The sequence below is a fragment of the Branchiostoma lanceolatum genome, chromosome 18, assembly GCF_035083965.1.
Source record: "Branchiostoma lanceolatum isolate klBraLanc5 chromosome 18, klBraLanc5.hap2, whole genome shotgun sequence".
Lineage (NCBI taxonomy): Eukaryota > Metazoa > Chordata > Leptocardii > Amphioxiformes > Branchiostomatidae > Branchiostoma > Branchiostoma lanceolatum.
Genome location: NC_089739.1, coordinates 6,557,873 through 6,571,113, shown reverse-complemented (window position 1 = coordinate 6,571,113; position 13,241 = coordinate 6,557,873). Strand labels below are relative to the sequence as shown.

General features: G+C 38.7%; 1 protein-coding gene across 26 annotated transcripts in view; it reads left to right on the top strand.

Moving 5' to 3' along the window:
- Nucleotides 1–13,241, top strand: part of LOC136424796 (tumor protein D54-like) — a 28,028-nt gene that overhangs the window by 2,646 nt on the left and 12,141 nt on the right. For 10 of the 26 annotated variants that reach the window (XR_010753931.1, XR_010753930.1, XM_066413439.1 and 7 more), the window contains exon 1: nucleotides 11,984–12,490. The exons of 1 other annotated variant lie outside the window; for it this stretch is intronic. Coding sequence is in view for 23 of the 25 variants with exons in the window: in XM_066413439.1 (XP_066269536.1) it covers nucleotides 12,124–12,490 (367 nt within the window). In the remaining 2 variants the exon portion in view is untranslated. Of the gene's footprint in view, nucleotides 1–956; nucleotides 1,023–4,145; nucleotides 4,206–7,216; nucleotides 7,479–11,981; nucleotides 12,491–13,241 lie in introns of those variants that run through there. 15 more of the 26 variants (XM_066413440.1, XM_066413441.1, XM_066413437.1 and 12 more) reach the window with 6 other exon arrangements.

Genomic DNA, 13,241 nt, shown 5'->3' with positions numbered 1-13,241 from the left:
GAATGAATGAATGAATGAATGAATGAATGAATGAATGGTTTATTCATGTAAAACTTTGCAGCCCTTGGCTGAAGTACGTTTTACTCACATCAGTTTAAAACAACGCAGCTATAACAATACAGATAAAATTTCACACGAAACGGCACATATTCGGTGGAATTAAGATAACAGAACAACTATTAAAGACGTCACACTGTGTATGGTTGATTTGAACAGTCTGGTTCGCGTTACAGTCGCAAGTTTGGTTTGCGTTACAGATGCAATGTCATTTCTTATTTAACAGTCTCAAGAGTGATGGCACAGGGCTATTTTGATAGCGAGTGGTACGACAGGGCACCATAGTCCTTTTATCAGAGTTTCTTAGGTTCCGGCCATGTTCCTGTCGTCGTGTGCTAGGCAGGAGATCTGCTGTGCGTTCCGATGCGGTCATGCTGTGGGCAAACTTGGTGCAGAGGGTCTCTCGTCTCGCTTCAAGTGTTTCTAGGTTGCACACCCGCAGCGCTGATTTGTAGTCAGTGTACGTATGTCCCAGGATGATTCGACACGCACGCACCTCGAGCACGATAAAGAACCCACCACACTTGTTGAAAAACAAGAGGTCCATTCCTTTGTGAGTGGATCAAACCTTAAAGTCTGGTTCTGGGTGGTTGACATCTTTAAAAGGCGATAATCACCTGTTATGTCAATCCTTCCACTAATGTGGTAAATCTCAATAAACAAATAAATAGACAAATATTGTGACTAATTCTTTAAACAGCTGTCCTTTTGTATCCCTTGTTTTTCTGATGATATTTTGGGTTTGTAATGTTACCATCTTTGACTTGTTCATCCAAGACAAGGCCATTGTGTGTCAGCGAACAGTACTTGTCCTTTGTAGTCGCTGTTTTTCTGTAACTATGATTGGATTTCCTGTGTTTTTACTCAAAATTGTTCTGTGTGTGTTTCTGTGTGTGCAGACGATGTGGAATTTGTCCCAAAGTATACCCCGTCGTATTTGAACCCCGCACAAAGTGCGCGTAGGGGTAAGTGGAGACTGGTGCATTTTGGACTAACTCCTGCATGGAAGTAGACCACTCATAGAGTCATAGATAGAAAGGTCATACCTGTAATTTAGCACATAACCTCTTTGAGTTCAATGCTTTCCTTACGTTTAATTTACTTATTACGTAAACTGGTACACCAAAAATGTCCAGAAAGCCTGTATTTCCAGAACTGACCCAAAAGGCAAAATCTCAAACCTTTGGGCTTAAATTATGATTGCTGTGCCAAAAAAGTATACGTAGAATGGGAGGGAAACATATTAATTATTTTATCATCTTGTTTAGTACACACTGACTTAGAAACATAGACAGAAATATAATCACATTTCGCCTTAAGAAGAAGGTTTTATGATGCCGACTCAGATTATTGCTTAAGTTTACTATGTTGGAATGCTGGACTGCTAAGTATACTACTTGACTTGGTTGAAAATGGGTTCAAGAATTTAAACAATATTATTGTTACATCCTATTTAGGCAACTCTATAATTGAGATACCAAATTTCTGACAGAAATCAGTTTTAATGACATTCCACTAGCCTATGATGTACATCATGAATAGTAAATTATTGTTGTTGATCTGCTTTCACAGCAAACATGTACATGTCAGCAGATTAAGGGGCTTATCTTGAAGATAATCTCTAGGATATACGAGGTGTGCCAGATACATGTACATTTGTAACCTCCTTCATCAGAAATCAATGTATTTTGGCTATATTCTATCATTGCAGACCTTACTTGAATATATGGGGGATAATATTCATTATGTTTTTTGATTCTGAGATGTCAAAATGTACTCCCAACAGAATCGTAAGCTTTCAGATTTTGCCATGGGCTGTATGCATGTCCCAAATCCTTGATCATGAAGAAGAGAATTATCTGTGTGTTGTGATATTAACCATAATAAGCTGCTGTATGATGACTATTTTATCACATTCCACAAAATGAAACATATGGTAGTGATAATAACGTAAAACATTTCAAAGGCTTTAAATCTAGGAGCTCAACTACAGAAGCTCAGTTGGCTATCATGACTGGCATTTACGTCAAACTAAACCATTCACCAGCATAAAATATTGAAGGCACAAATCTCACGAGAGAACGGTGGCTTTGATACAATACAAAAATGTAGTTGGGTTGACTTTATCATTATATTTGCTTTTTGGCCAAGAGCCATTTCTTCATGTGATGTTGAAAAGTACCCCGTGGGATGGAGAAAGTGGAATTTTCCATGCAGTCGATATTGGTTTTTCCTCACCTTTGGTATTTGGGGAGGGCTGGGAGAGATGAAATATGCTGTCATGCACTTGTGTGGGTTACCCAGGGTATGAAGGACAGATCAGGTCTTGGATTACATGTATATTGAAAATTATGAAAAAAAGTACTTAGTATACAGTTGCTGAGTGCTTCGAAAAAAATTGATTTGCATCAAATTAAAGAAATGGCAGGAAAAAGAAATGAAGTGTGTAGAAGCATGATGAATATTGCTGTAAGTTATGAAGGAGCTTTTCTAGATTTATTCACAATTTACAGATGGTAGCTTCATGAAAATTATATTCATAATCCTCAGATTGAGAAGATTTTCTCTTTATCCTTAATAATCTTTTGCAGGTCATTTAACGCGTATGTGATTATGTGATGTGACTACATGTACATTATCATAACTTAATGACTTTTGCCTGTCAAAATTTGTTGCATACTTCTTAGTACAAAAGACTTTGCAATCATTCAAATGAGTGTTGACTTCTCACACATTGCAGATGTTATAGCATGACTGTCTTCAGCTTTAAATTTTTGTCCATTTTCTAAGCTTACCAAAATACATACATGTATTTTCATGTCATTTTGGATGAACAGGTTGAAATTTTTGTCCGTTCCCACAAGCCAATTTCTTTAATGCTAGATGGACGGAGAGACGGACGTCCTTCAGACAGCCCTGTGTTATTATAACGTCTGTGCTATTGTATGTGACAGCTTTGCCGATGTTATTGATTCTTAGGTGGACCGATGCCATCTGCCCCCATTAAAAATGGAAAGCCAATAAAATACTCCGTAACCGGATACAAGCCAAGAGCTCAATGTAATCATTACGGTCAAGATTGTATTGACGTTGGATGATGAAGAGTTTACTTTTGGAAAAAAACATTCCAGTGTAGTTGTGATGAAAAATTCTTGATATATTGAAAAAGATTTTCAGTAATTGTAATGTATATTATGTTGAAATTTACAGACAAATTGCGTGCGTTGTTAGACTATAATGTCACTTAACAAGCATGATGTTGCATTGTTCATAAGAATTGAGTGTTGTTTGTTTGTGTTTGTGTGTAAATCATGTTATTTGTTACCTAGTGAAACTCAATCACAGAAAATAGTGACGATTGCATAATTGTCTTCCAATCATTGTTTCAAATGCACATTGATTTGGACAGGCTACACACAGACGATATTATGAATGACACACTCTAGATCTATCTTTAGCTCCTAAGTCGAGCCAATAGATATCTGTACTGTGTGAACATTCTCATCTCATGTTGATATTCATCTTTTTTATAGATCAACTACTGAACAGATAATACTGAACAGATTATACTAATTATCTATACTAAAGAAATTATATTTGGGGGAGGGGGGCAGACTTGCTTTTTAACCTTGTTTTGTATTGTTTTGACTTCTATGTAGTTAAATAAAAAAAAAAGATTCAAAATGATAAGGTGTCATCCATAGAATCGAATCTGTTCAGTCTAACTTAGCAATCTAGGCATGTTTTTGTCTAATTTCCCAGACTTGCACTCAACTGATTGTATTCTTCAATGATTACTAGTACATGCACTATTCAGCTATTGGTACTGCAATACATCTCTAGCTCTGTGTGCCAGCACTGTCAAATACAATCCAATCCTCTCTAATCATATCGATTTCTTTCCTCCCCCTCTTTCCTTTTGCTTTCCTTTTTTTAATCACGTATATCGTTTTTACGTTTGACAACCACGTACTACATTCTTTTCGGTTTTTATTTCTGGACAACTCTTTTGTGTTACTTTCATCCCCGCTGCTTTCTGGACGTTCCTTCGACCTCTGCCACCTCCATGCTGGTGTTTCCCGCGCTAGCGTCTAACTCCAGCTCCGGCGAGGGTTGGTCGTACCTGGAAGTGGACACGCCAGGAAATAGTACGGTCTCTTTAACTTTCCTATACCGCATTTTCTCGATTAAAGTATGATATAATCAATTAACGTATCACCCGATTCAAGGCTGGTTGCAGACATGCATGTATCTGCATGGCTGAAATGATAATCTCAAATAATGCATGCACCCCGACTTTGGTAACAACTTATGCCGCCTTTTGAATTTTGCCAAGTTTTAAATGTGCGTACTTTAATTGAGAAAATGCAGTACTTACACCAGTGCATGAACTAGTTGGGTATAAAACACATACATATAGACATAGCTGCACAGATGTACCCTCAGGTTATCAGCCTATTCTAGCTCCAGTTTGCTCCAATGATCGCTTCCCTGCAGAATATGTAGTCTGGCACGCATTGATAGAAAATCGATTGGCATTTGAATATTCACCTAGAATTTAAAAAAGCAGGAGCTCTGATTGGCTCCAAATCGCAGCATATGGTAACAGGGATCAAACTTGATTCAAAGAGACGTTCGAAAGTTTGACCCTTGTTGCACTGCTTCTGAGAAATGTAAATTCATTTATTTTCATGGGGACTAAATTTTGCTTTAGGACTAGGAGATCATCACAATTTAGTGCAGTCTTGTGGGTGTACGATTTTTATCAAATTGCAAAATAGATAAACCAAAAAGTAAAAACTAATGTTATGTACCAGTTTGCACAAGTTGTTGACAATATATATATATGATGCATTTTTAATGTACATCACTGATAAAATACATGCATGTGTGAGTTTGTAATTGTGTTTTTTGTAATTGTGAGATTGTATTACCACTTTAACAATTACACTTATTACTATTTCGCTTTTGCATCGTGTTTGAGACATATTCTTCTAAGTCAAGATCACAACATGTACAATGTAGGAATTAAGATAATTATAGAGCACTGTGCACATCTAACCTTCCGTTTGCTAAGGTACCGGTAGACTTTTGCCGATAGCTTTATAGATGGTATGATCCCCCACACATAGAGTTGGCCCTGTAGACATTGACAAAAACAACCTACAGCCTCCAATCTGGAGCCTACTGTAAAATCATCTTGAGATCGCTTGTACCTAATTTTGCGATAGGAAGGGAAAGGTGTTGTGTTTTCATCTTTGGGATTGAAACAACTGTAGAAACGCAATACAAGACAAAGCCCATGCATGTTCATGGTGTGATGATTTTGGAAAGCCATGAACATAAAACAGCTGCAAATACTAGTATTTCATGATTTACAGTACCTGTGCCAATGTGAATGTGTCATGAGTTTAGAAACAGGACAGCCAGACAATGTCTCCTGATCTAGTGTAAGTCCTGTAGTTGTTCATGGCCAAAATCAATATTTGGGTAATACCATGCATGAGCTGGGTTGAACTGGTATTTAATCATTGGGACGGGTTGGGCTAAGGTTGGGCTATATGGTCAATAGACTATTACAAAATGAATGGCTGAATCGTTTCATTCCCTGGACTCCGTAATCAAGAGATGGATTTAAAGAGGAAATTGTGAGGATGTTCACCGTAGTTATTGTATATTTTCATGCAAATATTACAAATGATATATGAGTGACTCCCGGGCAGCCTTAATTTCTGAAGTCGTAGGTCTGTAAGTATTATTGTAATTGCTAAATTACACAGAAAATAGTTCAGGGCTCAATTTAGGGCTGTTTCTATGAATAGTTCTGTTTGGTGGTGGGGCAAATTTTTTAAAGGGTTTTGGAATCAAAAGAATGACCTTAGGGTCAAGAATGACCATAGGCTGTAGGCCTCGGAAGGAGAGTCTATATATATACCGAATATATACCGGGATATCGGGTGATAGGCTGGGCGGATCCCGAACTTACCCGAAAGCCGACCTCGCCCGAAGCGCGCCCGAAGGGCGCTCGTAGGTGGGCGAAGGGCGCCCCATGGCGCCGCAGGCGCCAAGCGAATTCCTCGCGAAGCGAGGAATGAGCGAAGTAAGCTCCTCCGAGCGGCTGTCTCACATTGGACGACGGGGGGCCATCGGGAGTATTTGCATAACTATGGGGTAGGATGTCTTACGCAAGTGCTCAGCGGGGAAGACAAACTCGCTATTGTTTTGAGTCCGCGGAGCTGAGGCCTACTGCCCATGGAATGACTATTGGCATTGTTGAATTCCAAATTGTTCCAAGGATATTGCCAACTTTTTTCTTCAAATTTCTGGGTTTCCTAGGCTATAGCCAGACTTGTTTGTAAAGCTTGGGTAAGTTTATTGATTTTTTTTGCAATTGGTTCTTGGGTACTCTCTCATGTGACTACCAGATGGCATATACATGTAGGGGTTCAGTAGACTGGAACCCTGGACTAAATTTATCACTAGTGCCTACTTGACCAGAAGGGTTAATTCTTAAACTGGTTTGGACAAGACCTATAGATTTGATTTGATTTATCTATTTGGCTGTCAAAAAAAGTACAGACATGGCTACCCAACTAGCTGAAGGCTATAAGGGTTGGCCCTGGTTACGGGACAATATACAAAATTCAATACAAACTTTCACAAAGCACATTGAGACATTTTCGACTAAAATACATATGAAGGTGTACACAAAGACCTATTTATAAATTTGAATTTTTAGAATTTTGCATTTTTATTACCTTAAAGCCATACCAACTTCATTTCTAAAATTTATTAGGTTTTTAAAGAAAAAATGGAACATGTCGGTTAAGTAAGAACAAGAAATATCATCATATCATCAAAAGTTGTAACTTTTAGAAAGACAAGGCCTTTTTGCAACTTCAACCAAAATCTGTCAAGCATTTGGGGTTGGTTCTTATCCTAAATTTTACTTAGAACAATCTTTAAATTTGTTATAAAGCATCTTTTTTTTTCAAATCAGGAAAAAAAAGCAAGTGGTAAATCTTTCACTCTCTGCAATCAAGACGTTGTTCTCATTTTAAAAGAAACAATAGACCTTTGTCATTCTCTTAACATACAGGAGGGTCATTCCAGGTCATCACCCTTTGACCTGCCCCTCTGTTAGTCAGGCAGGTAAATGAGGTCACCTGTGAATAAGTTACCCTTTAACTCGGCTATTACCTCACACCTTACCTGCTGATGTGTCATACACCAAATATCCTATCGACAAACTCCCCTGAAAAACTGTTTGATTTGTTCTTAGTACAAGCAATGTCAGCACGTTTGAGTTAGGTTGTGAGAGAGAAATTGGCCCCGTGATTCAGTAAGTAGGGAACCTGTAGTAAGCAATATGGCGGAAGAAGGCATATGCATGGAAGACGAACACATCTATTCTGTTGCAAGTATGCTTCTTTACCTACTTCCAGTGCTGGTACATGTACATGTAATGTTGAGCTTAGTATAGACATGTGTTGAATTTTGTGTCATTGTTATCCGATTGACTTTAAATTCAGACTTAAAATTGAATTTATTTTAGGTCTGTTTCTCCTTTCAAGATATGCATGGGGGATTCTCAGGGGATGGTAATTTTCCCATGTCTAAATTGTTTATTATAGATTTTGTATTGGAATTGAAGATTTTCATTATATATGTGTCTTTTTGGCTATCAGGTTTCATGTTTGCAATTTTTTTGTGTGAAAAATATTCAGTCAAATTGCTGTTGGCTATGTCTGGTTAGTAGTAAACATTTTATAGCTCTTTATTTAGTATTACTCAACTCCAACATAATACAGCCATGATTTAGACTACTGTAAATCATGAAATATTCATGGTGCTGTAATTTCTTGGTTTGAGGGGAGGTTACTGCGAACTCGCAGGTCGCGAATGTATGTTCTGTCATTCATGGCATTACTATAATATTATGATGCAATAGTTGCAAACTTAAAGCATCACAAATCCCTCTTTTCCCCTTCTAAAACAACTCTTACTCACTGCAAACCTAAAACAGTTTACTGCATTTATTGGCAGCAATGTCTAGTGCACCAATTGGAAGCAATTTCACAAAGTGCAGAGTGGTTTGGATGGGTAATTCATCATACCAACTCATGCACTCCCAATGCTGAACATATGGGAACGCCTGTTCCGTTGTGGATGGCAATAAATGATAAATTTGGAATGTTCCAGGATATTTCAAAGATGGCGTACCGGAAGATAATAGATAAACTTGCTGTTATTTCCCATGTTGACTTGGAGACATGAATTAGTTACATGCAAATTATTGCCTGCTTACAGTTGCGGCGTATAGACAAATTATTCAAGGAGAAAATTACACAGACTGTTAATTTGGCTTTATGTACATTGTACATGTACTGTAAAATGATTTAAGTTCACAAGGACTTGATTTTACGATAGGAAGGGAAACGGAGTGTCCGCAGTGATTTGAAATTTGTGGTTGAAACAACTGTACAGATACAGTGTTATGAGTCTGTAGAGAGAGATCACCACAAAAACGCTGAACATATTTTGTAAAATCAATGCAAATATTTCATGATTTATAGCAAGCCATGGACCTGAGTTATGTTCTACTACAGTCAAACCTGCCTAGGCGACCACCTTTTCAACGCGACCACCTGGCCATGGCGACCGCTTTTTCTCGGTCCCGAAAATTTTCCCCATCGGCACAAGCATTAAGCTGCCTGCCCAAGGCGACCACCTGTCCAACGCGACCGCGACCGCCACGAATTGGGACCGCACAGAGCACCATCCCTGCCCATGGCGGCCGCCTAATTTTCAAGCGTGTGGTGACACCGGATCATTTTGCTGTCGGATTTCACGGAAATGTTTTCAAGACTTTGAAGGACAAAAATAAGGACAAAAATACATGGAATAGCAATGTTATAGCATCGATTCCTCCATGAAGTGTTTTAATAAAACGTTCCCCCTATAAACATTGTAAAGACAAATGTATGTGATGTTGTTGTGCCCATCGTAATCTTATAGTTTACCGCAAACTCAGTTGGGTTTAAACTCAATTTTCAAAACGAATACGTAGTGCATGGTGTCAAAAAGGCAGATTCCACAGAAATTACTATCTATTTCTTGTATTTTCAACAAAAATGTGTCTGTGTCTTACTTAATTCCGCCGAAAAATGACTTCGCGGCGGGCAAAACATCGGGCGAGAAATGTTGTTCCTTGGTCCCGACGCCATCTTGGATTTGGCTCGGCCCGGATTTGGCGTACCGCTGACCTTTCTAGAACACGATGCTTTTGTGCATGAACATTTACGAATAGTCTAGTTATTGATGAAAATTAGTATTCTTATTTCTATTTATTTCCATGAATCTCACAAACCTTTATTGGACGTTGTGCGTTCTGCTGCACTGACTTACCTTTCGATGCTGTCGCACAGAGCTTTGGGGCGCGGCGCGACGAACTCACACCGTTTCGTTTTCATCTTTAGTTGTCAGATCAAAAACTTTTTGCCCCTTTTATCCAGCGGTTGGCGCCCCAAAAAAGGCTGGGGCCAGCAGGTGTTTTCTAGGGATTTGTCTTAGGCCTTAAACCTTCGATTATGTGCGTGTGTGTGTGTACTATTTAATGTAACGTGTGAATGCGGGAGGGCGCTGCGCATGCGAGATCATCGAGGCAACCATTGTTTTGTAGTCAAAATTATGACGAAAATTTGTACAAGATGTAACGGTATACAATTATTACAACGATAACGGTAAATGTAATTTTTGTAGGATCTTTCTGTCAATGAGAGAATTGAACCTGGTGGGGGTCATGCTGTCTAAATTCACATAATTTTCCATCCATTTACGTACTGTATTTGAAAACCTCGACCTGGAAACATGTGAGTGGAATCCTCTTCATGGCGACCACCTGTCCATCGCGACCGTTTTTGCTCGGTCCGCCGGGTGGTCGCCTTGGGCAGGTTTGACTGTAGTATAAATTACAGAAATTATAGAATAAACAAATATTTGGAGACTGAGTTTTAGAATATTAATATTGTTTTCCAAACAAAGATGTTGGAAATGTTATTGATATTTGCATAGTCCTTTTGATTTGTGTTATTTCATTGAAAAGTTTCACTTTTGGGGGGTATTATATGAGATCAATTACAATAATAGACACAATCAAAATGGTAGCAAGATTATGTTTTTGAATACAACCTTAGTTCTACCAATGTTTAAGCAGCTAAGTAAAGGAGAAGTACTTCTTGAGAAAGGAGGCCATGTCTTGGACCAAGACCTTAAACAAACAGGTAGTCAAATTCCCTCGAAAGGCCACTGACCGTGGGATAGACCATTTTGTGCTTATGGTCAAGTCTGTTTCTACCATCTTATTTCACACCCATTTTTAGATACAACCAGTTTGACTAGCTTTGACTTTTCGGGATACGTATTCCACAATTGGGTAGCTTTGACATTTGAGTTTGAATCCCTTGATTATTTACTTTGGCTTTACTGTATTTTCAAACACACTGACACATTGTGTTTTTCATGGTCCCTTCCAAGTCCCAGACGGATATAGAGATATGTTTGTTCAGTGGGTGAGACTGAGTGTCTCAGTGTTTGTACAACAGTCTAGATCTGGGCATGACTCAAGGGCAGATTTAATCAGTTGTAATGCCCTTGTAGTACCACAGGTGTGGTAAGGAAAGTGTTAGGTGTGTAGACATGTTGGAAAGCTACATGTATGTGTTGTTTAATTACCGCCCCCCCCAAAAAACCCGCAAAAAACAATGCTGATGCTCCTAGATTAGCTACAAGGCCTGCAAAACAGGCTACATTGTACTTTGTAACACAGTCAAACCTGTACATTTAGTGACCACCTCTACATGTGTACATAATGACCACCTGTCCAATGTGACCACTTTTGGTGGTCCCTTAGATGATTTTTCCCATTGACACTAGCATTAGGAATCCTGTCTATAGTGACCACGTAGACCAGATTTTATTGGTCCCCTGAGTGGTCTTCTTGGGCAGGTTTGACTGTACTAATGTCTCTCATAGCTGAACCAGTGATTGAAGAAATAAAGAGAAAGCTTAGCATCGTGCATTTACCTAGTGTGTCTACCTAGCTAGTAATTCTAGGTATTTTGTCATCTCTGAATGTTAGTCCAAGAAAATCTGTACTTCACTAGTAAAATAACATTATTGTTTAAATAAAGTCAAAGAAGCCATGTGCTTTAAATTGGTGGGGACTTGATTTTGCGGTACTGAGATGTTTCCGGTACACAGTGTTTTAAGACTTTGCTGTTGAAACTACATTATGGTAACCCAATGCAAGACACAGCACATATCAGCGGTGTAACAGGTTTGCAGTGAGAGCTCACCGCAAAATCCGCAAACATAAAACCACCATGAATTTTTCACAACTTACAGTATTTGCCTTCCAGATTTAACTCTAGAAGTGTTAGGCAAATATGCACACAATATATGCAACTTGGAAGCCCAACAAAATCTATGTAATGACTAAGGACTGTCTAATTGTCCATAACACTTCTAGTTACTTATAGTTACAGCCTATGGGGTCACTGGGTCACGTTTACTCTTTTTATTCAGGTATAGAGTAGAAACGATGATGTCATGCACACGGATGTTAGTCTGCACTTTGAGCCAATGGCTCAGTCACATGCTTTTAACACCTGATATTCAACAATAGGGCACCTGGATTACTTGAGACGGGGGTGTGAAAAGGGAGGAGACTTTTTCACACGACTTAGAAAATTGTTTTTTTGCATGTAGCATCAACCTTTTTAGAATCTATTGTTTACCTTTGTTAGATAGACGGAATTGTTAAGTTTTGGTTATTGAAAAGTATTGCAGTTGTTAAGATTTTAGGAATTGGTCCCCCCCCTTTTGAAAATGGCACCTTCTGGTATAGATTGAGTCCTTTGACATAAGCACACATCACGTCACTGTAACAGCCGGCACTTGTGAAAAAAATCAGCTGTATCCGTGAACATGTCTGCCGCGAATTCGCACTTCAACGTCCAACATCTGCCACTCGTAAACTGATGTTTTCGTGGAGTTTACCACCCAATGGAAGGGTTTGAAGAGGACTCCTTTCATATAGAAACGTTGGAGATATCTGATGCTTCGCTAGACTTTGGTCATGGAGAACTCTTGTTGAAGGACCAGAGTCCAAATCAGACTAAGAAGACTAAAAGTCCACCAAGCCAAGAGAAAAAGTTTTTTACCCGAAGGATTTCCGATCTTCGAGGGAAGGAAGGCGGTAAAGTTGCGTCGGGACAGTCCACGCCGGAAGACGAATATGCATCCCCGTTTGATTTTAGCACAAAGGCTGTTTATGAAAATTATTTATTCCTAATGCCAGACAATGAAGAAACGCAAAGTGAAGATCAACACATACTAGATGATCCGAAATTGCAGGGTCAGAAATTACAAGGTGAGGTAGAGAATGAAATTCAATGTGTTTTCTTTAGTGGGAGGGGGCAGTTTGCTGTTGAACCATTTTATTTGGTACACATGTGACCAATGAAGTTCAAGAAAGGGCTCTAAAATATGCTTTGTTTTCGACTTTGTAGAAAGTATGTTTTTTATTTTTTTGTGGGAAGTTCCCAAAATTTGCTGCCTAATTTTTACCGACCAACGGCAGGGAAGAACATGAAAGATTCCTGGCAGTAGAACTGGTATAACTTTAAAAATCTGTGTTTTCTTAGGCTTGTGAAGTCTGTTCATTTTCTCTTTTGAAATTTGTTTCCAGTGTGCATGACTTTTTAAAATCCCCCAAATTTGGCCCCACAAAATTAGGGTGGTTTAATGTAGGTAATCTGAGGTCCTTCCAAGTAATGGTAACAAATTGCTGGTAAAGATTTTGAAAACCTGCAGTCTTACGAACACAAGAACAATAGGTCTTCAAAGTTACAGAACAATAGCAACAGAGCAAAAGATTTTCAAGCTTACTCAAAGAATTATGTTGAAATTGTATGCCTTCTCAATTACTGAAATGCAAAAATGTTTGCGGTAGTTTTATGTGAACTTACAACCACCGTTAAAATTTTTGCCCGCCTACCTCCTTGTCTATATGTACTACATACTATATATAGTATACATTGTACAGTATTAGGAGGCAACTTTCTTTCTACCGCGAAATTAAATCCCTGCAAACTTAAACGCATTTATTTCGCACACAACAT